Consider the following 24298-nt stretch of genomic DNA (forward strand, 5'->3'; position numbering starts at 1 on the left):
ACTCGGAGGCCCAGTTCATGGTTCTTTCTGCTCTGCCCGAACACGCCCCCCCTAAAGGCAAATCCTCTTGGTGGCTCCGGCCCTCCCTCAAAGTGTGCAACAACCGCATGGACCCACATTCCTCCTTCCTCCGTGCTTAGGCGGTACCCTCCCTGGCAGGCCTGTGTGGCACCGAAATCTGCCTGGTCTGTCACCACCCCTAAGCGACCTGGGCCGGGGGGTGGGGGGCAGGGGGGCGGGGGACAGGTGTAGTGTCTGGCTTATCTCAGGGTCACCACGCCCCAGCCTCAGGCCTGGCACTGTGGGGGCAGCAGGGTTTGTTGAGTGAACGCTGCATGAGGCCTCTTGTGGCCCGCCCCCCTCCCTTCCCCCGCTGTAGCCCTGTGCCCACCTGCTCCAGGCCACTGCTGTTCAGGAAGAGGTGCCGCAGTGACTGGCCCACAGACCGGAAGGCCCCATCCGGCAGAGCTTCGAGAGGGTTCCCCGAGAGCTGCAGCTCCAGGAGGGCAGGCAGCCCCTCCAAGGCCCCAGTGGGCACCTCTCGCAGTTGGTTCCTGTCGAGGTGCAGCTTCTCCAGCTCTCCGGCCGGGCCCACCGCCCCGGGGGCCACTCGGGCGATGCGGTTGCTGCTCAGGTAGAGCCAGCGCAAGGCCTGCGTGCCTGCCAGGTCCCCGGGTTCCAGGCGGTCCACGGCGTTGCTCTGCAGGTGCAGGGAAACGAGGCCGGGCACGGCGCGCAGGGCGGCCCCCGGCACTCGCCCGAAGCGGTTGCGCTCCAGGTACAGGTAGCCGAGGCGGGGGGCCCCCTCGAAGGCAGCAGCGCTGAGGCCCGAGAGCCGGTTGTCAGAGAGGTAGAGGTAGATCAGGCTGCCCAGCCCCGCCAGGGCGCCCGCCTCCAGCTCCGTGATGCCGCAGTGCTGCAGGTGCAGCGACACCAGGCGGCCCAGGCCCGGGAAGGCCGCCCGGGGCAGCACGGGGAAGCGGTTCCGCCTCAGGTCCAGGAGCTGGGTGTCGCCGGGGAAGCCGCGGGGCACGGCCTGCAGGCCTCGGCCCTCGCAGCCGCTGTGCCGGGACTCGGACACGCACACGCAGGCCCGCGGGCAGGGCTCGGCCGCCCCGAAGTCCCCCTTGGAGGCGCCCTCGGGGGCGCGGGGCCGCGCGGCCGCCAGCAGCAGCTCTTCCTCCTCCTCCTCCGCCCTGCCTCCGGTGCAGCGCAGGTCTGAGGGCCTCAGGGCGTCCAGGGCCTCGCCTCGAAGGCGCCGGGGGCCCCTGCACGCGCCGTCCGCGCGCACGCGCGCGCGCGCCAGCCACTCGAGCAGCGGCCGGGCCTGGCAGCCGCACCACAGAGGGTTCCCCTGCAGCCTCAGCCGGCGCAGCTGCCCGGGGCCCTGCAGGGGCGGCAGGGTGTCCAGCTGGTTCCCACGGAGGTCCAGCGTGTGCAGGCGCGGGCAGCGGGCGAAGGCCCTGGGCTCCAGGGCCTGCAGGGCGCCGTGGTCCAGCGTCAGCTCCCGGAGGCCCGGCAGCGCCAGCCCGTCCTCCTCGCCCACGTAGGTGAAGGGGTTGTGGCCCAGCTCGAGCCGGGCCAGGGCGCGGGCCTGGGCCAAGGCCGCCCCCCGGCAGGGCCTGCAGCTCGTTGTGGTGCAGGCTGAGCCGGCGCAGGGCGGGCAGGCCGGCCAGGGCCTCGGGGGCCAGCACGCTGAGCGCGTTGTGGGACAGCTGCAGCCAGCGGGCGCGCGTCAGCCCCTGGAAGGCCATGGCGGGCAGGTAGACGAGGGCGTTGTGGGCCAGGTTCAGGGTGGCCAGCGCACCCAGCGCCCCGAACGTGCCCGGCCGCAGCTCCTCCAGCATATTCCCCTGCAGCTCCAGCCGCTGCAGTGAGCCCAGCCCGTCCAGGGCCTCCTGGGGCAGCGAGCTCAGGCGGTTGGAGGCCAGGTTGAGGAGGAGCAGGCGGCCCAGGCCGCGGAAGGCGCCCTCGGCCACCAGCTCCACCTGGCAGTGCCGCAGGTCCAGATGTGTCAGGTAAGGCAGCTCCTGGAAGGCAGCTGGGGGGATCACCTTCAGCACGTTGCCTTGGAGGTCCAGCCGCTGAGTCAGCTGAGCGGGGAGAAGCGGGGGGGAGGCTGAGCGGCCCGCGCGCCTTGCCACCCTTGGCCTTGGCACGCACTGTTCCCTCACCTGGACGCTCCTCTCCCCCACACCTTTCCCTCGTTCTCTTCATCCTGCTCCCTGACACCTCCTCCAGGAAGCCTTCCTCCTTAGCCACCTGGGCACTTTTCACATTGAGCTGTCACTGCCACGTACTCTCTCTCCTCTCCACTAGCTCCTGACTCCACAGAGCAGAGACCGTATCTTATTCCAGCATATCCCCTGTTCTCTCCAGTTCTCTCCCACAGGCTTTGTAGTTCATCCAGGACTTATCTTACAGGTCACCTACTTGTTCCAAACACATAGAACTTTAACTAGGTCGTCTCCCCAGTGTTGGTTGTTATTCCCATTTTACAGACGTGAAGACTGAGGCTCGGAGAGGAAAAATGACTTGTCAAGGTCTCCCAGTTAGGCACTGACAGATCCACTGGTGCCAACCCAGGTTCCCCCTGCTGTCCTCCCTGCCCCGCCCCCCCCCTCCCCCCCGCTGACCTCGGGGATGGCGTTTGGCACCTCAGTGAGGTTCTGGTGCCGACAGGCGACATGCCGCCTGGAGTTGTCGCAAACGCACGTCTGTGGGCAGCGTTGGGCAGCCGCATGCCAAGCTGGGCCCGGTGGCAGCAGCAGGGGAAGCAGCAGCACCAAGGAGACGCTCTGGGTCCTGGGAGGGGGAGGGAGGGTCAGTTCACGGGGGCAGATGTCCCACGCTGTCCTTTCACCAAGCCCAGCTCCTGTTTCCAGAGCCCCTTGGACGTCTTTCTCCTTTGGCCCCAGGGAAAGTGTCATCGCCCTGAGCCTCACGACGCCCTGTGCGGCAGAGGCTCCATTCTTAGCCTGGTTTAACACTGGAGGAAACTGAGGCTCAGAAAGGAGACCTGGCAAGTCCCTTCGACCATCTATCTGCCCCATGGCTCAATGAGTACTTGCTGAATGTGAGGATAAGCCAAGGGCTCAGAGGGTGTGCCGGGCTGTGGTGAGGCTCCGGGGTCCAGGGGAAGGCTGGGGCCTCCCAGTGTCAGGGTGGCAGAGAGAGAGGCAGCCAGGCCTCAGACAGATGTGGTGCCAGCTCCACGGTGGCAGGGAGCATACAGGCACCCACAGTGAGAAGACAGCCTGGCAGCCAGGGGGGAACCAGGCCAGGCCCCAGTTTGTAAGGCAAGATTTGGGGGACCAGGTATTGGGTCTGAGAGCCTCAGGGAGCCTTAATTGGCAGGTGAGCAGGAGGCTTGGGCCTCTGTTTATGCCCCTGTTGTCCCTTCATCTTTGCCACCGCTCCAGTTCAGACTGGGGTGGGGGAGCTGAGCAGACAGACGGGCTTGGGCTGTGCTTTGGGCAGCTCTGTCCCCTTACCTGTCCATCGTCCCCCAGCTTCTCCACCCATTACCCAAGTGGGCCCCTTGGCCTCACAACTACACCCACCGCTTGTCACTTCTTAGGGATGACTGTGCCCCAGGGCTCTCCTGGCTCCCCCACCCCGTGCTTTGCCCACCACCAACCAGAGGGAACTTTCCAAAATGCAGATGGGCCCTGACGCCACCAGCTGAGAACCTTCCAGCATCTCTGCACGGCCTTTGGTGGAAAGCCCTGACTCCTGATCCCACCTGGAATGTGCTCAAATTGTCCGGTGTCACCCTCGGCTCCCTGACCATAAACACACGACAGACCTTCCTCCTCTCCTCGCCACCCGACACCTAACTCGCCCAGCTCTTCCTTCTGTTCTCAGCTCACATCACAGCCTCTGGGCCGGGCCTCCACCCTCAGCCTCCCCAGCTCTGCTCACCGATGGTCACCATCTGTTGTTCAGTCTTCTAGAAGGCCGGGGCCGGTGACATCCTCCAGAGCCCGGGGTGAGGCCGAGGCTCCGGGTGGACAGGGGACGGGGCCCGTGGGGGCAGATCCCTCAGGGACAAGTGTCCGGGGCTCAGAGGCCTGCTGAGCTCTCAGACAAGCCCTGGAGGACTAGCCCACGGGGACACCCTCGGGGGATCTCTCCCCCGAGCAGATCCCAGAGCCCCTGTCCCCCAAGCCCTCAGAGGCCCAGAGAGGGCCAGGAGCTTGCCCGCAGCCCCTCAGCTTCTCTAAACACCCCCTTCTGCCCCCAGGGCCCAAACACTCACCCCTCCATGCCGTCCGGCTCACACTGCCAGTCGGCCTGGATGCCGCGGGAGCCCCCCTCTCTGGCCCGCAGGCCTGGCAGCAGGGACAGGGCTGAATGGGAGGCATTGTGGGCAGTCCAGCCAGAGGCTGAGGTGAAGGAGGGGCGGGCAGGGGCGGGAGCGGCGGCTGGAGTTACAGGGCCTCCTGCCCGGCGCTGGCTCAGGGCTCCGGATGGTGGCCCGGGCCTGAGAGCCCAGCCTGGGCAAGCTGGTCCCGGGCTGGCTGGCAGGGAGCTTCTAGCGGCCAGCCTGTGGGTCCCGGCCCTGGGCTCCCTCCCAGCTGTGGGCTGTCCCGTCGGGCTGCCCCTCACTAGCCTCAGTTCCCTGCTCTGTGAAAAACAATATTAGTAAGTAGCTCACAGGGTTGCCGTGGGGGTCCAGGAAGGTACCTGGCACATAGTAGGTGCTCAAGAATGGTCACCTCAGTCCTTTCTGTTTCACACATTTACATACATTGTTTAACACCGTACGGACAATATTCTGCAATTTTTTTTCACCTAACATCAAATTATCAGGAGTGATCCTGGTTGATTTTTCTTAGTCGTGTTTTAACTGTTGTCTAATATTCCATTGTATACAGGTGGCAACTCCGCTTATCCGTTAATCTTGGAGATTTTGGTCGCCTCCAACTTTGTTACAAGCGATACTGCAAAAACAATGTCCAAATGCTTACCTTCCTGGACACACTTGCAAAGTTCATCTAAATCATAGCAAACTTCTACATATCCTGGGATTGTTCAGATCCATGTTTCTGGTGCATTTGCTTCTGTCATTATTCAGTTTGCTTGGGTTTGGTTTTGTTTTGAACCAGAAATGGCGCCACACCACACAGACTTCTGCATGTGCTTTATTTCACTCAGCAGATCTCATGCCAGTGGCATCACTGAGTGTGAACTCCTCTAGGTGCTTTTTTTTCCATTCGACATTATGTCTGTGGGCTTCATCTGTGATGCATATTTTAAGAATGTGTTTATTTTCATCTTTTTTTTTTTTTTTTTTAATTTTTTTTTTTTTCAACGTTTTTTATTTATTTTTGGGACAGAGAGAGACAGAGCATGAACGGGGGAGGGGCAGAGAGAGAGGGAGACACAGAATCGGAAACAGGCTCCAGGCTCCGAGCCGTCAGCCCAGAGCCGACGCGGGGCTCGAACTCACGGACCGTGAGATCGTGACCTGGCTGAAGTCGGACGCTTAACCGACTGCGCCACCCAGGCGCCCCTATTTTCATCTTTATATACCATTTCAGCACTCCATTCCATAAATAGTCCACAGCAGTGGCATGGGGGCAGAGGCAGGAGAGCCATCTGCCCCAGATGCAGGCAATAAGGGGGTGTGCTGTCCGTAGGGAACTTCAATGCATGAGACCCACTGGTTTGCTTTTTATTGTCATCACGTGCTGGCTGACGATTCTAAACAACGCCAATGCTAAAATATTCCTCCCTGCTTAGGCGGAGGATTCTCACCTCCACCTTTTTTTTTTTTTTAATGTTTATTTTTTGAGAAAGAGAGCACGAGCAGGGGAGGGGCACAGAGAGAGGGAGACACAGAGTCCGAAGCGGGCTCCAGCTCTGAGCCGTCAGCACAGAGCCAGATGCAGGACTCGAACTCACAAACACAAGGTCGTGACCTGAGCAGACGTTGGACGCTTAACTGACTGAGCCACCCAGGCAACAATCCATTCCACTCTTGGACATTTGGGGTGCTTCCAGGGTGAGGCTATTATGGAGAGCGCCGTTTCCCATGTTTGCGTGTCTTTTGGAGAACATGGCGAGACCTGTCTCCGTCGGGATATACTTACAGGTGGAACTTCTGGTGTTAGAATATGCTTATTTTCAGCTTCAGTGGATACTGCCAAAGTTTCTCAAAGTGTTTGTACCGATTTACACTTTCAGCAGTGTGGGACTTCCGTTGCTCCACACTGTCACCAGTGGTTGCGATGGTCTGTCTTGTACCTTAGCCATCCTAGCGAGGGTGGGACAGCATTACGGGATGATTCGAATGCGCGTTTCTCTGAAGACTAATGAAAGTAAGCACCTATTCATATGCTTTATTGTGAAGCCCCCAAACCTTTTGTTCGTTTTGCTATTGTCTTATTAACTTGTAGAAACTCTATATATTCCGAATTATGTTTTTAGTTTATTTATTTAGAAAGAGCATGAACAGGTGGGGGCAGAGTGGGGGAGGACCCCAAGCAGGCTCCACACTGTCAGTGAAGAGCCCGTTGTGGGGCTCGAACCCACAAACCATGAGATCATGACCTGAGCTGAAACCAAGAGTTGGGTCCTTAACTGACTGAGCCACCCAGGAGCCCCTCCGAATTATTTTAGAATATATATTGCAGAGGTGCCCGGCTGGCTCAGTCGGTGGAGCATGTGCCTCTTGATCTTGGGGTCGCAAGTTCCAGCCCCGTGTTGGGCGTAGAGATTACTTAATACAATCGAGGCATCTGGGCGGCTCAGTTGGTTAAGCATCTGACTTGGGCTCAGGTCATGATCTCATGGTTCATGAAAGTTTGAAGCCTCACATCACACTCTGCGCTCAGTGAAATTTGTTTATTAACATGAATGCAAACAGCTCCTGCATCTGCTGTATTCACTGCCACACATTAAGAAAAAATTTTTAAGCTTTTAAGTAATCTCTACACCCAATATGGGGCTCGAACTCACAACCCCGAGACCAAGAGTCGCGTGCTCTTCTGACTGAGCCAGCCAGGCGCCCCTTAACTCCTGATTATCTCATTGCATGCACACCCTGTAATTAACCATTCTTTTCCAGATGGACATTTAGGTTATTAATTTCCTGGAATCCTTTATTAAGTTGCCCTTATAACTTGTCGCCTCATATGCACACAGAACGGTTTCTCTAAGGTAGATCCTTAGAAATGGAATTTGAGGTCACAGGCTACACATACCCTCACCTTTTTTAGTATCTGCCAAATTGTTATCTAAAGTGGTTTTATTAGTTTGACATCCCTCCAGCAACATAGAAAATGTAGGAGATTCATTGCTCTCCTGATGTCACCTCTACGTGACATTTGCCAGTCTGGTCCAAAATGATGCCTCTGTGGTTTTGTTTTCATTTCCTTAATTACCAGTAAAGTTGTTTGCTTTTCACACTTCATCACCTGTGAACTCTGTTCATATCCTGTGCCCGGTTTTCAATTGGATGTATTATTCTCAACACTAACCCTTATATGTAAGTCACAGTCTTTTTGTACTTTATCACTTTGCCAGTTCTCATGGTATTTTTGGCTGTTATTCACTTTCTATTTTGACAGAGGCAAATTTCCTTGTGGCTTGTGCTTTTGGCGTGTCAGAAAATGCTCTTGCGTTGCAGCATCCGGTGGCTCAGTCAGTTAAGTGTCCGACTCTTGATTTCAGCTCAGGTCATGATCTCATCTCACAATTCATGACATCGAGCCCCGCATCGAGCTCTGCACTGACATCGTGGAGCCTGCTTGGGATCCTCTCTCTGCCCCTCCCCAGCTTGTACACATGCTCTCTTTCAAAATTAAAATAAACATTAAAAAAATTATTTTTTTTAATATTTATTTTTTGAGAGAGAGATAGAATGTGAGCGGGGGAGGGGCAGAGAGAGAGAGGGAGACACAGAATCCGAAGCAGGATGCAGGCTCTGAGGTGTCAGCACAGAGCCTGATGTGGGGCTCGAACCCACAAACTGTGAAATCATGACCTGAGTCGAAGTCGGACGCTCAACCGACTGAGCCACCCAGGCGCCCCTAAAAATTTTTTTTTAAATGCTCTTGTGTTCTACTTCCTTAAAAAAAAACACTACGGCTGGTAAATGGATGGATGAAGATCGCTCTGAACGTTGCAGACAACTGTGCTTTCACCCCACCCTGGCCCCTGCCATCCCCAGACCACCGCCCACCCTGAATGCAGGGTTTATCACATGCAAGCACATGCTGAAGATCTTCACCCGACATCCGGATTCATCCGTGGTATGCATGTAGCTAGAGCTGGTGCGTTGGCTCTCGGTCGTCCAACCCTCCACTGCATAGCTTTGCATCTGACCCGTGTTCCTGATGTTGGCCAGAGGCCTTTCTGCGTTCTTGTTATCAGGAAGTGCTGCTTGGGAGACCCTTTGGCCGTGCTTCCTGGGGGTTTACTAGTTTGAGCTTCAGAATGGAACTATTGCTGGTTTAGCCCCAAGCCCACGGTTGAACTCCCTTTGTGAGAACAGCCCGGTGCCGAGCGGGCCTTTCGTACGTGGCGGTTACGCACTGTCTAGGCTGAGGCACCTCTGCCCTTGCAGATTCCAAGTCATGGTGCTCAGGGACCCGGAGCCTGTGTAGTCTCGGGACTAGCTGTAGCTCTTGGGAGCCTCTGAGTCAGAAAAATTCCAAAGGCTACACAGCTCTCGGTACACAGTGGAGACCTGACCTTGGAGCTGGTCTGAAGGACCGAGTAGGGCTGGGCCTACACTCCTGGGACAGCAGCGTGTGGCCCCGAGAAGCCAGGAGTGCTGAGCCGCTGCAAGGTTAAGTGAGATCTGTGGGGCTCTTCTCAGACCGAAGCTCACACTCACGTAACCTAGGAGGCACCAAGGGCCAGCTCCAGGCAGCCCGGAGGGAAGAGCCAGGCCCCAACTCAGCCCTGAACCTCAGTCTCTCCTGTTCAATTATCACTCGTGAGAAGTTGTACTCGAATCTGAAGACCCAGGTCTTGCATCCCTAACTCTTTAAGACTTTCCTGGCCTCACTGCCCACCATTCTGACACTGGACCACCGTTGTTGGTCTCCTACATCACAGCGGGAACCCCCCGCCAAAGCTGCGGCTGTGGCCCCAGAGCTCAGAACAGGGCCTAACAAAGGGGTGGGGGTCAATTGGACATCCACCCGCCTTCTGCCACATCGCCTCACATGGAGGGTAGGAGGGCAAGGCACGGGCATCTCCTCCACCACCTGGTCAAGAAAGACGTTACCTGGGCACCTGGGTGGCTCAGTCGGTTAGGTGTCTGACTTTAGCTCAGGTCATGATCTCCCAGTTTGCAGGTTCGAGCCCCGCATCGGGATCTGTGCTGACAGCTCAGAGCCTGGAACCTGCTTTGGATTCTGTGTCTCCCTCTGTCTCTCTCTCTGCGCCCACCCCACACACGCTCTGTCTCTCTCTCAAAAATAAACATTAAAGGGGCACCTGGGTGGCTCAGTCAGTTAAGTGACGACTTCGGCTCAGGTCATGATCTCACGGTTTGTGAGTTTGAGCCCCACGTCAGGCTCTGTGCTGTCAGCTCGGAGCCTGGAGCCTGCTTCAGATTCTGTGTCTTCCTCTCTCTCTGCCCTTCCCCAATTCGCACTCTGTCTCTTTCTCTCAAAAGAAATAAAACATTAAAAAAAACAATTAAAAAAAAAAAAAAGATGTTGCCTGAGTGGTCCACAGCCAAGAAGGAAGCGCTGTCCCCTAAGAAACTTTGGAGGGGCCTCTTCAATCCTGTGGGAGACACGGGTTCCCCAAGTGTGCCTGCTAAGGAGGGCCCTAAGGAGGGTCTGCTTATCTGTCCTCGTACCACGTGTAGCAAAGGGAGGAGGGAAGGCCCCCAAGGGAGGTGCCCTCCATTCCAGGCCCTGGAGCCTGATACCCTGTGGCGGCTTCCCAGCCAAGCTGCAAGGTGACCTTGCTAGACAGACCCAGGAGGCTCCTGACTGTGCAGCCAGTGGGTTTTGTGGCAAAATCTGGACAGTGTCTGGCTTAGGTCCATAAATGGAGTGATGCAGGGGCCAGCAGCCCAAAGGCTAGGTCAAGGGTAAGATGGTGCTGAGCAGATGGAAACAGGCCCAATTCAGGGCCCTCAGTGCCCAGAGAGGAAGGGTCTCCCACCGTCCCTGGCCCCCAGGAATGGCTGTCCCCTGCTGAGCACCAACCGGCCAGCTGTTAAAAGGGGAGCTGGCACAACTGGATACATCTGGGCCTGGGCAGGAGAGGCTGCCCCACGGGACAAGGCTGGCACAGGAGCTCCTCTGGTGATGGACAAGCCCGTACAGACGGAGGTGGGACTGTGGGCATTAAGGCCCTGAGAACCGCCCACTTAAGGGTTGAAAGACTTTTCAGTCTCCACAGTTGCCACACATGACTTTATTTGTGAAGCCCCGGGCACAGCCCAGACACACAAAGAGCACAAAGGGGAAAGCACAGAGCGTCAGGGGGCAGCTCCAGCCCAGTCCCCACCCTGTCTGGGTCCTTTAAGAGCACCCGAGCTGCAGCTCTAGCTCAGTGGGCCCCGCCCCTGCCCCTGGGCCGGAGAACAGACTTGGGCCAGCCAAAGAGCCCCCTCCAGCATGGCCCTCGGGCCAGTCACAGCATCTCAGCAGCCAGGAGCAGGCCCCATGGGTCTGGAGCCAGCATCATCTACCCGCGACTCCTGCTCCTAGACACCCAGTGTTGCCACTGGCTTTTCTTCCTGTCCACGTGGCACGGGAACCAGGGCCTTGCCTTCTACTGATTGCCCCACAGCCCCACGCCTGTGGCAGTCGCTGCCCCTCAGGCTGCAGAGATCAATACAGCAGGGATGGACGATGGGGATGACAATGGCTTTAGGACCAGGGCTTAGTGACAGGAAGCAAAGGCAGCACTAAGTGAGCAGCCCCAGGCAGGGCATGAAGCGCAGCCGGCCACAGCACAGAGGGAGGGGACAGTGCACAGACCGCAATTCCCTAGGCGCTGGCGCAGCCCAGAAGGGTAAGGAAGGCAAGGTGGGAGGGGACCGCCACGGGGCCTGGAGCTGGAGGCACGCATCAGCAGAGCGCCCTCAGGTTGGTAACAAGTTTAATGGCAGAGCAGCTCTCAGCCCTTTCATGGGGGTGGGGGGGGGCGGGGGGCGGGCCAGCTCCCCTCCAGCGGGACCAGGAACAGTCCAGCAGGGAGACATTAAAAACCCAAACCCCAACAGGAAGCACACACCTGCACACACACCACACCGACACACATACTCAGGGACTGACATGATGCACGAGACAAAGACCCTCCCTGCCTCTGGCCAGAGTCCTTCATCTGAGTCCCTTCCCAAGTCACTGGTTCAGGCCAAGGGGTGGGGAGAGGTCGGTTTCGCATCTACACCTTGTACAGCGTCTGCAGCAGGTTGTGGCGGGCAAAGGAGCAGGCCTCCAGGGCACCGTTGGGCCTGTGGGGAAAGAAGGGTCAGTGCAGGGGGTGGGAGGGCACGACACACACCACTGGGGCCCAGGGAGTTCAGGCTGCAGCAGGGGCCAGTTTCCCACCTATGGAGAGGGAGTGGGGGCCATTTCTGAGGCTAAAAACATGCCAGCATCCAGTTTTCTAACTTTCAGGACGACTTTTCCAGGAGGCGGGGGGCGGGCGGGAGTGGGGGGTGAAGCTCAGAGGCGGCAGCACACCCAAGGCCGCTCAGCCCAGACTTGGCCAGAACGCAGGCCTCTGCTCTCCACCAGGCAGCCCTTCCCAGGGCCCTTCCGGTGGGCACAGGGCCAGGGTGTCCTCACAGACCCTACAGTGCCACCTGGGCCCTCACGAGTAATGGGCTGGCCACTGTCACCATTGAGATCATTAACGTCACTACACAGGAAGAACGTGGGCGAGACATCCAGGGGGCCAGGCGAGCGTGGACCGCAGCCAGGACCCACAGCCCACAGACACCTTAGTCTAGCGCAGCTGTGGGACCCCACACCACGTGGCCAGGAGTTGAGGGAGGAAAGATGTGCATGTCGCTTCAAGGCCACTCGGTCACCTCAAAGAATATCTAAGGGACAGCTTTTATAAATCCCGTTTTAAAGTGGTATAGACTGAGGCCTGCACTGAGGGCGGGCAGGCGGCTGAAGGAGGGACCTGTGACAGACCAACAAGGGCAAGGGCTTCTTCTCAGAATAAAAGAAGGCCCAAGGGAAGAATGCCGACTAGAAGCTGAAGGGGACAAAAGGAGCCGGACTTTTGTGGGGCGAGGGGGGAGGAAGGCAGGGACCAGGGCCACTGACTGGAGATGCTCCAGCGAGCTAAGAGCTGGGGTCAAGGCGATGTCCCCTGCTGTGGGAACAGGCATGGGGAGAATGCAGCTTGCTGGGAAGTCGGGGCCATGAGACGTGAGGCCAGGGTGAGGGCTCGCGCTGGACTCTGGCAGAGGGGCCACGCGCTCAGCTCTACACCCGTGAGGCTCAAACTCATGACCCCGAGATCAAGAATCGCACGCGCCGCCGACTGAGCCCGCCTGGCACCCCTCAGCCCGGCTTTTCACTCGGGCCAGTCCACCTGCAACAGAATGGGTGGCCTGGGCAGCCGCAGTGGCGACGGGCAGGTGTGGAGGCAGGCAGGTGGGCAGACATGCGAGAGCGTGAGGCCCGAGGAGGCAGTGCTGTGCGCAGGGAACCGCAAGATGCCGCGGGGGCGGAGAGGCCACGGTGCGAACAGTCCCAGAAGCCAGCCAGTGTTCCCCACTGTGCCCCGAGCCAGACCACCCCCGACACTTCACACGCCCAGGCACGACCCGATGGCACGAGCCACACTTACGTCACCCCCCACCCCCCCGCCAAGGCGAGGGGGAGTTTGTCGCTCTCCTGCCTCACTCCCACTTCCCTCCCAAAGCACCGGATTCACGGTAAGTACGGGTGGTCAGAGCCCCCAGAGACCACCTCATTCAGCAACTTGGCGGGGTAGACGGGAAGACTGAGGCCTGAGGAGGGCCAGAGGTCGGCTGGGGCTACACAGGGCCCCGGTGAGAGCAGGGGACAAGCCTTCTGACTCATCCCTGGTGGGCGCTGGAGTCTGAAAGCTCCTTGTTATCCAGCTATGGCTACTGCCCCACCAGGGGCCGGGACCCTCCTCCAGGACACGGCCAAGATTTCCAGGTCTCTGGGCATTTGGCATTTGCAGGGGAGGGGCCTGTGGCTGCGGAAGACGGGTGTGACAGGCCCCTTCAGCCTCAGCCCTGTCGCTGAGAGAATGGACACAGAACTGCTCGCAGAGACATCCCTGAGTACAGGACCTCGAGCACCAGGGCGACCATGGGCAAACTCCTCCCCTCCTGTGCTGTTTCCTCGTCTGGAAAATAGGGGCCACTCCACGTTCTCTCTCAGGAAAAGACACTATTCCTGAGCTCCCTGTCCTCAGCTTGGCACAGGGGAGGAGAGACTGAAACATGGATGCTGAGAGCCCAGGAGGCATGAGGGTCTCTCTTAGGCCTGAACGTGCAGGCCAGGGAAGCCTGCACTGACGAGGGGCCTGCAGACGCCGGAACCGGCTGCCGTGTGAGCCAATGAGGGCACACTCACTTGGTCATGAATGCCAGCAGCAGGGGTGCGAGGGCCTTGGGGAAGTAGTCCTGCTGCACCATGTGGTTCAATGCCATCAGAGGGCCATACAAGTTGGCAATGGCCTTGACCTTGTCTTCACTCTGTAAGGGGAACACAGAGCACAAACAGGGTGAGTGAGCTACAGGGTCACCGGGGTTTGGGGTGCTGTGGGTTTCCACCACCAGCCCCCTGCCCAGAGAGCCCCATGGCCAAGGTCAAGCTGAATCCCATCACCAAGGCGAGGCTGCTTAAGCAGACCCAGAGACAGGGTGGGTGACAGGTCCCCCGACAGGACTCAAGGGGTGGGACAGGGTGGGTGGGTGGGCAGGTGTTCCCCCTTCCTCTCCTGAAGCTGCACCTTGAGCAGACCCATGTGGATGAGAAGCCTGGTGAGGAAAGCATTGGAGTTGAAGGAGGATGAGCTGAAGGCCTTCTTCATCAAGGCATCTGCAAGACAGAAGCAGCAATGGGGCCACAAATGAGTCTGTGGCAGCAAATGGCTGGTCACCAGCCAAGGTCACGTAGCTCTGGCACACACAGGTTGGGTCCCGTCTTCTGCACTAATCAGGTGAGCACAGGGCAGCAGGTCCCAGGCTGAGGGGACAGCCAGGAGAAGGGCTCAACCTACCAGCTGTGACACCTTGTCCTTCTCATGCTGACCTCACACACTGCAAAAGGGCTTGGGGACCTTGCACGACCAAGGTGGGGCAGGCAGGGGGCAAGGTTAAGTGAGGCAGATCACCCTGGGGGAGATTTCAGCGGTTCTGTAGAGGTGAGGGGGAATGAGCAGAGAAGGGAGGGGAAGGAGTGGCCGAGGGTCTATAGGCACTGTGTGGGCACACACTTCCGTGCTAGGCTGTTCTGGGAAACAACTCAGGTTACCTGTTCCCATCAATGCTCATGGGGATGGGATCTCAGGGAGCAGACTTAGTGACTCCATCTGGGCCTCGCCAGCCTACCCAGCCTTGCTCCCCACTGACCCTCCTGCCTCAATGCCACCCACAGGGCACCAATCCAGGAGAAAGCATCACGTTTCTCCACTCCTCTCTACTCTTCTCCACGTGCTGGGCCCTTCCTTCCCTGTCTGCCTTCCCAAGTCTGACCACACTGCAGAGCTCAGACATGCGTGGTCAAGTGGAAGGTGACAGGTGCTATGATGGAGGTAACAGGGAAAGGGGTAGCAAGGGAGGGTCATGACAGGACCAGAGATCTTGGGAAGCCTTGTGAAAGAAATGGGAAAGCAGGCATCCTCCGGGTTGCAGGTGGAGGGGACTGTGTGCAGAGGCTCAGATGAGGACAAAAGCTAGCTCTCTCGTGGCCTCTCCTCTGAGAGGACCGCTCCCATCAGGGCCTCGGGGCTGTGACTATCTGGTCTTCCCACAGCAGACGCCTGGCTGAGTTCTAACTGTATGTAACTGTATGGCTTTGGAAAGGCCTCAGTTGCCCCATCTGCAAAAAATAGGAGAGCAGCCAGCCTCCTCCGTGGCAGGAACCCAACAAAATAGGTAGCAGGGGGTGGAGAGCAGTACATACTTTAGTGTTGGAACAAGGGGTTCCAGCCACCATAAATGTCATCTGAGCCCTGATGCAGCAAGAAGGCAGGGCCATCCGTGCCCCGCCCACCCCATGTTACCTACTGCATCTTGCACTGCTGTCCTCACTGTGGCTTCATCCTTAAACACAGACGACACCTTCAGGAAGGCAGAGACCACCTTTTCCGGGTCAGATGTGTCAGTCTGAGAACACAAGAGACAATGGCTAGTCACCAGGGGCCAGAGCCCCAGGGAAGATGTGCCTGCACTCTGCTGCTGGCTTGGCTGGAAGAGGCCTTGGTGAGACACGGGCCTCTGGTGGGCAAAGATGGGTCCTGCCTCGCGCCCACACTGTCCCCTTCAAGCCAAGCATGGTCCGGTCCATGGCAGGTATGCAAAGCATACAGAGGGAGCGCATCAGTATTAAAATGGGTTATTCCCGTGACCCAGTGCTCCTCTTCTTATAATCTAACCTGAACAAAATAATCCAGGATATAGGCTAGACGTCATTCAACACAAGGAAGTTTAACTTCACCTAACTTCACTGGGGTGGAGACAGGTGGAAGCAACGTGAATGTCCAGAAACAGTGTCTGAGTGCTATATCCACTCACTGGGGTAGTGGGCATGGTTCCTGACACAGGAGATGGCGAATGGTATTACATGAAAAAGTGGGCCTTTAATCTCATTTGTCAGGGAAAGAAACAGAGAAAACATGAAAAGGAAGTCGGCCAAAAAGCCAAGGTAGCTCTGGGAGCAGACACACTTTATTTCTCCGTATTTATCATTTAACTTCTCTGAAACCCTGCTCTCTCAGGTGTCACCCAGCGTAACAGGGTCTACGCTCTGGGCTGCCCAGAGGGTTACATAATGAAGCCGTGTCTAGGTACTCAGAGCAGTGCCCAGCCAACAGGAGGCACTGGACAGTCACCTCAATATGCATCAGGGAATGAGGAAGCGAACAAATGGATGAACAAGCCAGCGAACCAACAAACGAGTGAGGCGGGAGCAAGGGGACACTAAAGCACGTGACCTCCACAGGAGCCCTGGACAGCTGTTCTAGAACACGGGAAGGAAGCCTAGGTGTGTGCACATGAGTGTGCTGGGCAAATGCCCCAGGTGTCACTAGGTGCAGCAGGCCTGCCCTTCCTGCAGCCCAAGTGTGTTGCCGGTGGCGGGGTCCGCTTCTGGAGGCTGACAGATACACTGGTCACACTCATTTCTGTGTATTTTTAAAATGTGGGGGAGGGGCCCTAGCTGGCTCAGTCGGAAGGAAGGGTACGCAACTCGATCTCGGGGTCGTGGGTTTGAGCCCCATGTGGGTCACAGAGACCACTTAATAAATAACACTTGGGAATGCAAGCTGGAGCAGCTACTCTGGAAAACAGCATGGAGGTTCCTCAAAAAACTAAAAATAGAACTACCCTACACCCCAGCGATTGCACTACTAGGCATTTATCCAAGGGATACAGGTGTGCTATTTCGAAGGGACACACACACCCCAGTGTCTATAGCAGCACCACCAACAATAGCCAAAGTATGGAAAGAGCCCAAATGCCCATCGATGGATGAATGGATAAAGAAGATGTGGTACGCACACACACACACAATGGAGTATTACTCGGCAATCAAAAAGAATGAAATCTTGCCATTTGCAACTACATGGATGGAACTGGAGGGTATTATGCTAAGTGAAATTAGAGAGAGACAAAAATCATATGACTTCACTCATATGAGGACTTTAAGAGACAAAACAGATGAACATAAGGGAAGGGAAACAAAAATAATATAAAAACAGGGAGGGGGACAAAACAGAAGAGACTCATACATATGGAGAACAAACTGAGGGTTACGGGAGAGGTTGTGGGAGGGGGGAGGGGCTAAATGGGTAAGAGGCACTAAGGAATCTACTCCTGAAATCATTGTTGCACTATATGTTAACTAATTTGGATGTAAATTTAGAAAAATAAAAAATAAAACAAGTTAAAAAAAAACAGCAAGGAAAAGTGGGCCAGCTGAGCCTGATTAGTATTGATTGGAATTTCTTGCCACCAATAAATTTGCCTATTGATGCCGAAAAATAAATAAATAAATAAATAAATAACACTTAAACGCACCTGGCAGTCCCCACTCCCCCTGACAGTGTCCCCTCCCAATCCCATGCTCTGCTCGTCCCCATCTCCACGGCATGCTGGGCTCAGAGGTTGGAAGCGTGGCCGCCTACCTGCTGGGCTATCAGCACGGAACTCTTGGGCCCAAGGCGCAGCAGCTTCTCTGGAGAGGGGAAAGCCAGGAAAGTGGAGACGTCTGCAGGAGGCGGGGAGGATAGCACGGGAGCTGGCTCCTGAGGGACAGGCGGCACAGGTGGCTCTGTGGAGGTCCGAACCCAGACTCCTCACCCAGAACATGCAACCTTCGCTCTAGGTAGTCAAGGCTCAGAGTCTTGGACTCTTCCTCCCACTCACGTGCAGCCCCCAAAGGGTGAGGGGCCCGCAGACGCCGGCCCTCGCTGGCTCCTAGCATGGGAGCCTCTGCGATGGGGGCAAGCCACCTCCTTAGGCCAAGCGCCTCCTTGCCATGACATACGACGTCCCGGAAGTGATGTAAGAAGTGCGGGGGGGCCAAAGTGGACCCCACCAGGAACTGGAGTCTAGCCCGGATAAGCACTGCTAGCGAGGTGCCCAGAGAAAAACTAAAAACTGGAAAGTGCCCAGCCACTTGTCAAAATGCTTCCATAAACTAGGAAAAAAGTGAAATTCAACATGAGTGTGGGGGTCCTCGTCCAACCTGTGGTTCGTCAAGAGTTTTTAGTCAGGAGCTTATGAGGAAAAGGACACGGTAGCCCTGACTACACCAGCCCTCCTGGCGAGGCGAAGGGACACCGAGTGTTCAAGCTGGACCAGTCTCCAGAAGGGGGGGCTGTCCCTGCAGGTCGCCAAGATGGGTAGGAAAAGAATTTCTATTTATGCCTATTTTTTACTCTCTTCTTTTAGAGATATTTATGTATGTTTCATACTAAACGGTACAGCCGCGTCACATATGCTATAATCACATCATGATGCGTAAGTGAATATACGCATCTGTACTGGGATAAATATAAATATGGATGAATACAGCTATATTGGGATGACTTTTCCTTTTACACTTACAGGGGTGCGCATTCAAAAATAGTCTGCACCCAATGTACTTAAGTGGATTCCACACCCACCGCCCCCGTGAAGATGTCCCAGGACTTCACATTCGAGAACCAGGGCTCTGATCCTGCCAAACGACAAGGAACTCACTCCACTATTTGGGTCCAGAATCTTCCTTGATGGTGTGGATGACTCCTCTCCTTGCCCTTGCTGTGGCTCTTCTTCCTCCTCCTCCTCTTCCTCCTCCTCTTCCTCATCTTCTTCCTCCTCCTCCTCTTCTCCGTCTTCTTCCTCCTCTTCCTCCTCCTCCTCCTCGTCATCCTCACCCTCATCGTCACTGCAGAGGGGAGCTGGCTAAAGCAGACCCTCCCTGCCCAGAGGCCCATGTTGGCTCCGAGGCCTGGCTCCACAACCCACAGACCCCAATCAGGTGGGAGGGAGCCTACAGAGGATGGGGGCACCACTGCTCCCAGGGTGAGGGCATGTGGGTCACCAGGGAGCCCGTCATCCAACTCTCATCACCCAGGGAAGCCCATGTTGTGAACACGGAGAAACCACATATCCACCCTCGCCCGTAGTCCCCCACTGGGGAGACAGGAAAGGAAGAGAACAGTCCGTCACAGCTGAGGCCCAGGGCTTGGCATGAATACTGCCCAGGCTGAGACGCCGTATCTCACTGCTCACAGGAAGCTGTGGCTGGGGGGGGGGGGAGGCGAGGGGATGGGGATTTCTGGGACTGTGAGCCCCTCAAGGCCATCTGAGCCCCCAGTTCCTAGCAGCAGCACAGGCATAGAACTGAGGGGACACAAGTGAGGGTCTGACAGGTGAATGAAGCCAACCTGGGGGCCAGAAGGGCAGAGGGAGCAGGTGCTGGTGACGCAAACCGACTCCCACCCACACGGAGGAGGCAGCCCTGCCACCACGGCCATGGCCACAGCCCATGTGGCTCCGCGAACCCCGAACTCCCTGCTCTCTTGCGTCAACCTCCTCCTTTCTGAACTCCGTCTCCAAGTCTGGTTCCACACCCCCATTGCCGCCCTGACCTCACTGCTACCCTACCTCATCTGTCAGCTCAGATCAAAGGTCATCCCTTCACAAGCCTCCCCACCTCACCCACTCCAAAGGGTGACCACTCTCAGACCTTCACCGTCTCTGAACGTACAGGAACTTAATCATTCTTGGCCACCCGTCCAGCCAGAATGAAGTCCCACGAGTCAGAAACCTTCACTGTCTTATCCTTGCGCCCCTGATGCCTCGCACCGCATCTGACACATACAGGGGCTCAAACAATGGTTCCTAAATGAATAAAAGGAGAACCGCAGCCCACAGCTCCCTACCTGAGGGAGGCCAGCACCTTGGCCATGTTGAAGCCGTCTAGCACCTCCTGGAGCTGCTCGCAGCCTTCTTCTCCCAGCATGTTGCCTGCTCGCGGAGAGGAGGAACGGAGCGTCAGGACGGGCAGCAGGGCCTGCCCGGCAGGCGTGGGCCAAGGCCACCACTCCTATTACCATTGAGGTCCAGCTTCTCCAGCTCAGCCTTGTCGGCCACGGCCTCGGCAACAGCCAGCGCAGCATCTCTCTTGATTTCACAGAACGACAAGTTCAGCTCCTGAAAATAAGAGAAAGGAGTAGAGGCCAGCAGAATCACAGGCCAGGAGACCACGTTCTCCTCTGAAGCCTGTTTTCCCCAAGGGAGGGTAAGGCAGGCTCCGAGCTCCAGCTGGGCACAGTGACAGCGACAATAATAATGCCAGTTAGCTAGCGACGCACCAGGTACTCGAGGCGCTCTCTTACTCTATGCTATGATGACCTCCATTGCTCCCTCCTCCTCCCATTTCCAAAATGAAGAAACTGTGGCTCACGTCACACAGGTGAGGAGAATTGCACAAAATGAGAGAGATGTGGCAGGGCTGAGCCGCAAACCCAGGCCCACCTGGCCTTAAAGACCACACCCCTGCCACCCACGGCGGCAACCCCGAGTGTGGGGGGAGCCCAGACCCGAGGGGAAGACACGGGTGGCGCCGGCACCTTCAGCTTGGGCAGGCCCCCGCGCACGGCATCTGCGATGGCGACAGCACCCTTGGAGCGCACCAGGCAGTCCCCGAAGTTGATCACCTCCACCTGCCGCAAGGTCTTCAGCGTCTGCGAGGAGGAAGCAAAGGCCAGGGTGAGGGTGTAGGCCCCCCAGCAGCCCTCTGAGGGCCAACGGCACACCCCGTGTCAGCCTCCACACTGTCCTCCTCCATCCAGTCTGGCCTTCTCAGCACCTCACCAGCTTTTGTCATCTCCTGGCCTCTGGCTAACCTCCCTCCACTCTACTTCTGTTATATCCAGAACCTTCCTGAAGCATAAACCTGACCAAGTGGCACCCCAGCTTAAAACACTGCATGGCTGCCTATTACTCACGGGAGAGCCTCAGAATCAGCAAGGCCACGAGTTTTTGCCTCCCTCTCCTATTGTCTGACCCTCAGACACCTCCTGAACCTTGCCTGTTTCAAACCAGGACCCTCTCCCATGCTGCTGATCCCTTCGCCTGAAACACCCCTTTGTCCAAGGTCCATTTGTCTTGTACAACTTGGCCAAAATGTGACCTCTTCCAGAAAGCCTGCCCTAAGTCTGATCTGAACTTCCTGTACATCCCCTACACTTGCAGATGCTTCTGCCAATCCCCCACAGCAGCAGGACTAGGCTTTTGTGGAGTCTTAGGGTCCAGCGAGGTCTCGACACCCAAACAGCCCTACATTCACAGCCCTGCGCTGTCACAGGCCTCTCCCCTTCCTCCATGAACTAGGGACTCCTTGAAGGCAGAGTCTGACTCAACTCTGCATGGCCCACACTTGGCACAGGGCTGGGCACTGGACAGGGCTCGATAAATAGCTGATCAAAGAATCAATGAGAAAAGCAGTCGGGCCGGAACAATCTTCCATGCAGATTCTGAGAACTAATCCAGCACCAACAGCTGGGTTTACACAGAGGCAGCTCAGGAGGAAGGCAGTATGGACACTCAGAGCTGCCCAAAGAGAGCGCAGGTAAGCTTCTGACACATGGCCTGTTCTGTAATGTACCCATGAGGTACACATCCGGTGGGTGGGCAGAGCAGCTCACCTGCTGATACGTGCATTAAAAAGGCAGCAGCCAGGGGCACCTGGGTGGCTCGGTTAAGCATCCAACTCTTGGTTTCAGCTCAGGTCATGATCTTATGGTTGATGGGTTTGAGCCCCACAGTGGGCTCTGTGTGGAGCCTGTTTGGGATTCTCTCTCTCCCTCTCTTTCTTTGCTCCTCCCTTGCTATCTCCCTCTCAAAATAGATAAATAAGTTTAAAAAACAAAAGAAAGGCAGCAGCCAGACCCTGCTTACTGCTCTCTGACCCTGCCACTCCCGCCTCACCTTGGCCATAGGCACAGCGCCCTTCTCAGTGAAGGTGTTGTCGTTCAGGTTGATGACCCGTAGCAGGGGGTTGATGGCGAAAGCCTGGGCCAGGGCAGTGACACCGGGGTGATTGATCCCATTCTGTGGCATGTGGACCTCCTCCAGAGTCCCGATGATCTGCGAGGGGCAGGAGGGACAGAGCAGAGTGGTGGGCTCCCGAGCTCCAGGGACATCCAGTAGGCAGGAAGGTGGCACTACACACTAGATACGGGGAGGGGCTGCCATCCACTTGGGCACAGGCTTGTCCATGGATATTTTGGGTGATCTCAAAGCAGAACTCTGGGCATGGCTGTATCTGATCCCCTCCATAGCCTCATGAGGGAGACCGACCTGGGATTAGGAACTCCACCAGACAAAGACTAGGGATCAGAAAGGCTAAGTAACTTGTGCAGGGTCACACAGCGCAGAACACAAGTTTCTGGGTCTGGTGTCCTCCACACAGGGAGGACCCTGGGTGTTGGCCCAGGAGTCTGCCCTGGTCCTTCTTTGCACACTGCAGCTCCACTGGGCCTGTCTTTCTTGGGGCTCTCCTGCCCTGTTCACACGGTATGACTGGTACCCCACATCTACCTCCTTTTCTAGGGGACGAGGTCTTCCCCAACCACCTAGCCTTTCTTCATCCCAACCTTTTGACACTTCCCTTCTCTCTGCTTGGAATACTCTGTGTCCTTGTTTGTTGGCATTTTCTTGGTAGACTGACTCCTATGCAGTCTTCCTATATACCTCTCATTTTGGATACCTCCTCTCCCAGGAGGGCTTCCAGGATGCCCCCACCCCCACCCCCACCCCAGGCACAGGCCAGTGCTCTGCCTGTATCCCCAGAGCACTCTGTCCTTCCACTATCATGGCGTTTGTCATCTGGACTATCAACAACACCTTCCTCTCTACATTCCACCAGTTTCTGAGCTCTGAAGGAGCCCATGCCCCAGTCTCCGCTTCCACCAAGGATTGAAGCCAGGCCTGCAAGAACTCTCCAACTAGGGGCCTTTCATTGTTCCAGGCTACCAGAACAGCGCAGAGGGTTCACAAGCAAATACAGGCAGGCCAACCGAGGAACGCTACCAGTCAGGGCTGCTCAATATTTTCTGTGCCGCAGACCCTTCCGGCGGTCTGGTAAAACCCCCGGCACCTTTCTTAGCATGTTTAATAATTTTAAAACAAATTATATAGGACTACAAAGGAAGTCAACTCAACTGGAAGACAATCCTCAAAACAGTTAGAAAAAACCCCAAAGGTGTGCTGGAGTAATATGTGTTCACCATATTACAAAGCCACTGAACAACAGCACCTCGGGGCAAGTCTGCGGTTATTGTGACGCTACCACATGAGAAACGTTTCTGTAGATCTGTACAACTATTTCACGTGAAAACATCTGTGATTTCTACCATCAACACAATCACGGGCGGGTGTTTTCTCTTTTTTCTTTCTTTTTTTTAAGTTTATTTTTTGAGAGAGACAGACAAAGTGCAAGAGGGAGAGGGGCAGAGAGGGCAGGGACAAAGGATCTGAAGCAGGCGAGCCCGATGCGGGGCTCAAATTCTCGAACCCTGAGATCATGACCTGAGCTGAAGTCAGACACTTAACCGACTGAGCCACCTAGGTGCCCAATCGTGGGCATTTCTAAAGCAGCTGAGGCTTATCGTCTACTTTCACAACTGAAGGTAACACTACATCTTAAGGGCACCTGGGTGGCTTAGGGCATGATCTCACAGTTCGTAAGATGGAGCCCCGTATCAGGCTCTGTGCGGTGGCTGATTGGGATTCAATCTCTCTCTCTGCCCCTCCCCGCTTGCACTCTTTGTCTCTCAAAGTAAAGTAATTAAAAAAACCCACTACATTTTAGTTACGTTAGTGTTAATAATCATGCAATCTTCCCCCATCCACGTTCAAAGACTCCCTGGGTTCTATCCACAGACGAGAGGCATCCTACGGACCCCAAGTCCAAGAGCACAGAAGGACATCTGATGGATGCCTAGCACAACCACAGCACATCCCCATTCCCACTCACCACACTGGGGACGGCAAGGTGAGGGAAGGGGCGCAGAGAAGGCGTAACCTTTAACGTCATGATGTTTACAAGGACGGTAACTAGGCTCCTCCGGCTCCAGAGGCAGCAAGAGCTCTCCTGCAGCCCGGGGTCCAGTAAGGCACTTGTCCCCCACTATTCCCACTCTCTGTCTGAGGCAGGCGCTCCACCAGGTAGACCGTCTGAAGTAGCAACACTATGGGGGATGTTGCTGTGGCCTGAATACAGTTAATACCGCTAGGATACTGTCTGCCACAGAAAACATTTACATTAAGTGAAAAGACAGACTCCAACGTTCCCAGCCCCATGGGGTAGGGGTGGCCCTCTCCCGGAGCTCACAGTCAAGATCTCAACAGTGTCAGGGGAGGGGGCAGGGCACCAGGGCAGCTATGAGGAGAGAGGAGAGTGGAAGGAGAGGAGTAGGGGGAAAGGGCACCTGGGCCACTGCCCCCTACCTCCGTCGCAAGGGTGAGTCTGAGGACTCACTCCATCTCTGTGCCCCACCCACTAGAGGCAGAGACACTGACCTTCAGGGAGCGCAGGCTGACGTCATGCCAGGCCGTCGTCCTGCTCGCTGCTCTGGCACCCCTGACTCCCATACCTGA

The 24298-nt window shown here is 56.5% G+C and overlaps 2 protein-coding genes across 3 annotated transcripts in view; both read right to left on the minus strand.

The window, feature by feature from the left end:
- Positions 1–5249, minus strand: part of CHADL (chondroadherin like) — an 11871-nt gene extending 6622 nt beyond the window's left edge. The window contains 4 exon segments of the mRNA XM_019446996.2: positions 392–1612; positions 1614–2093; positions 2637–2805; positions 4262–5249. Coding sequence (XP_019302541.1) covers positions 392–1612; positions 1614–2093; positions 2637–2805; positions 4262–4269 — 1878 coding nt within the window. The 5' untranslated portion in view covers positions 4270–5249.
- A 5123-nt stretch (positions 5250–10372) lies between these two features.
- The window catches only part of RANGAP1 (Ran GTPase activating protein 1), a 32075-nt gene continuing 18149 nt past the window's right edge, over positions 10373–24298 (minus strand). For both annotated transcript variants that reach the window (XM_053894868.1, XM_019446999.2), the window contains exons 7-16: positions 21626–21784; positions 20266–20379; positions 19747–19846; positions 19576–19660; positions 18389–18575; positions 17329–17448; positions 15208–15310; positions 13933–14021; positions 13554–13675; positions 10373–11437 (exon numbers count right to left, since the gene is read on the minus strand). In XM_053894868.1, the coding sequence (XP_053750843.1) occupies positions 11368–11437; positions 13554–13675; positions 13933–14021; positions 15208–15310; positions 17329–17448; positions 18389–18575; positions 19576–19660; positions 19747–19846; positions 20266–20379; positions 21626–21784 (1149 nt within the window). In that variant the 3' untranslated portion in view covers positions 10373–11367. The remainder of the gene's footprint in view (positions 11438–13553; positions 13676–13932; positions 14022–15207; positions 15311–17328; positions 17449–18388; positions 18576–19575; positions 19661–19746; positions 19847–20265; positions 20380–21625; positions 21785–24298) is intronic.

Source organism: Panthera pardus, unplaced genomic scaffold, assembly GCF_024362965.1.
Source record: "Panthera pardus isolate Hobbes unplaced genomic scaffold, ASM2436296v1 HiC_scaffold_6, whole genome shotgun sequence".
NCBI classification, from domain to species: Eukaryota; Metazoa; Chordata; class Mammalia; order Carnivora; family Felidae; genus Panthera; species Panthera pardus.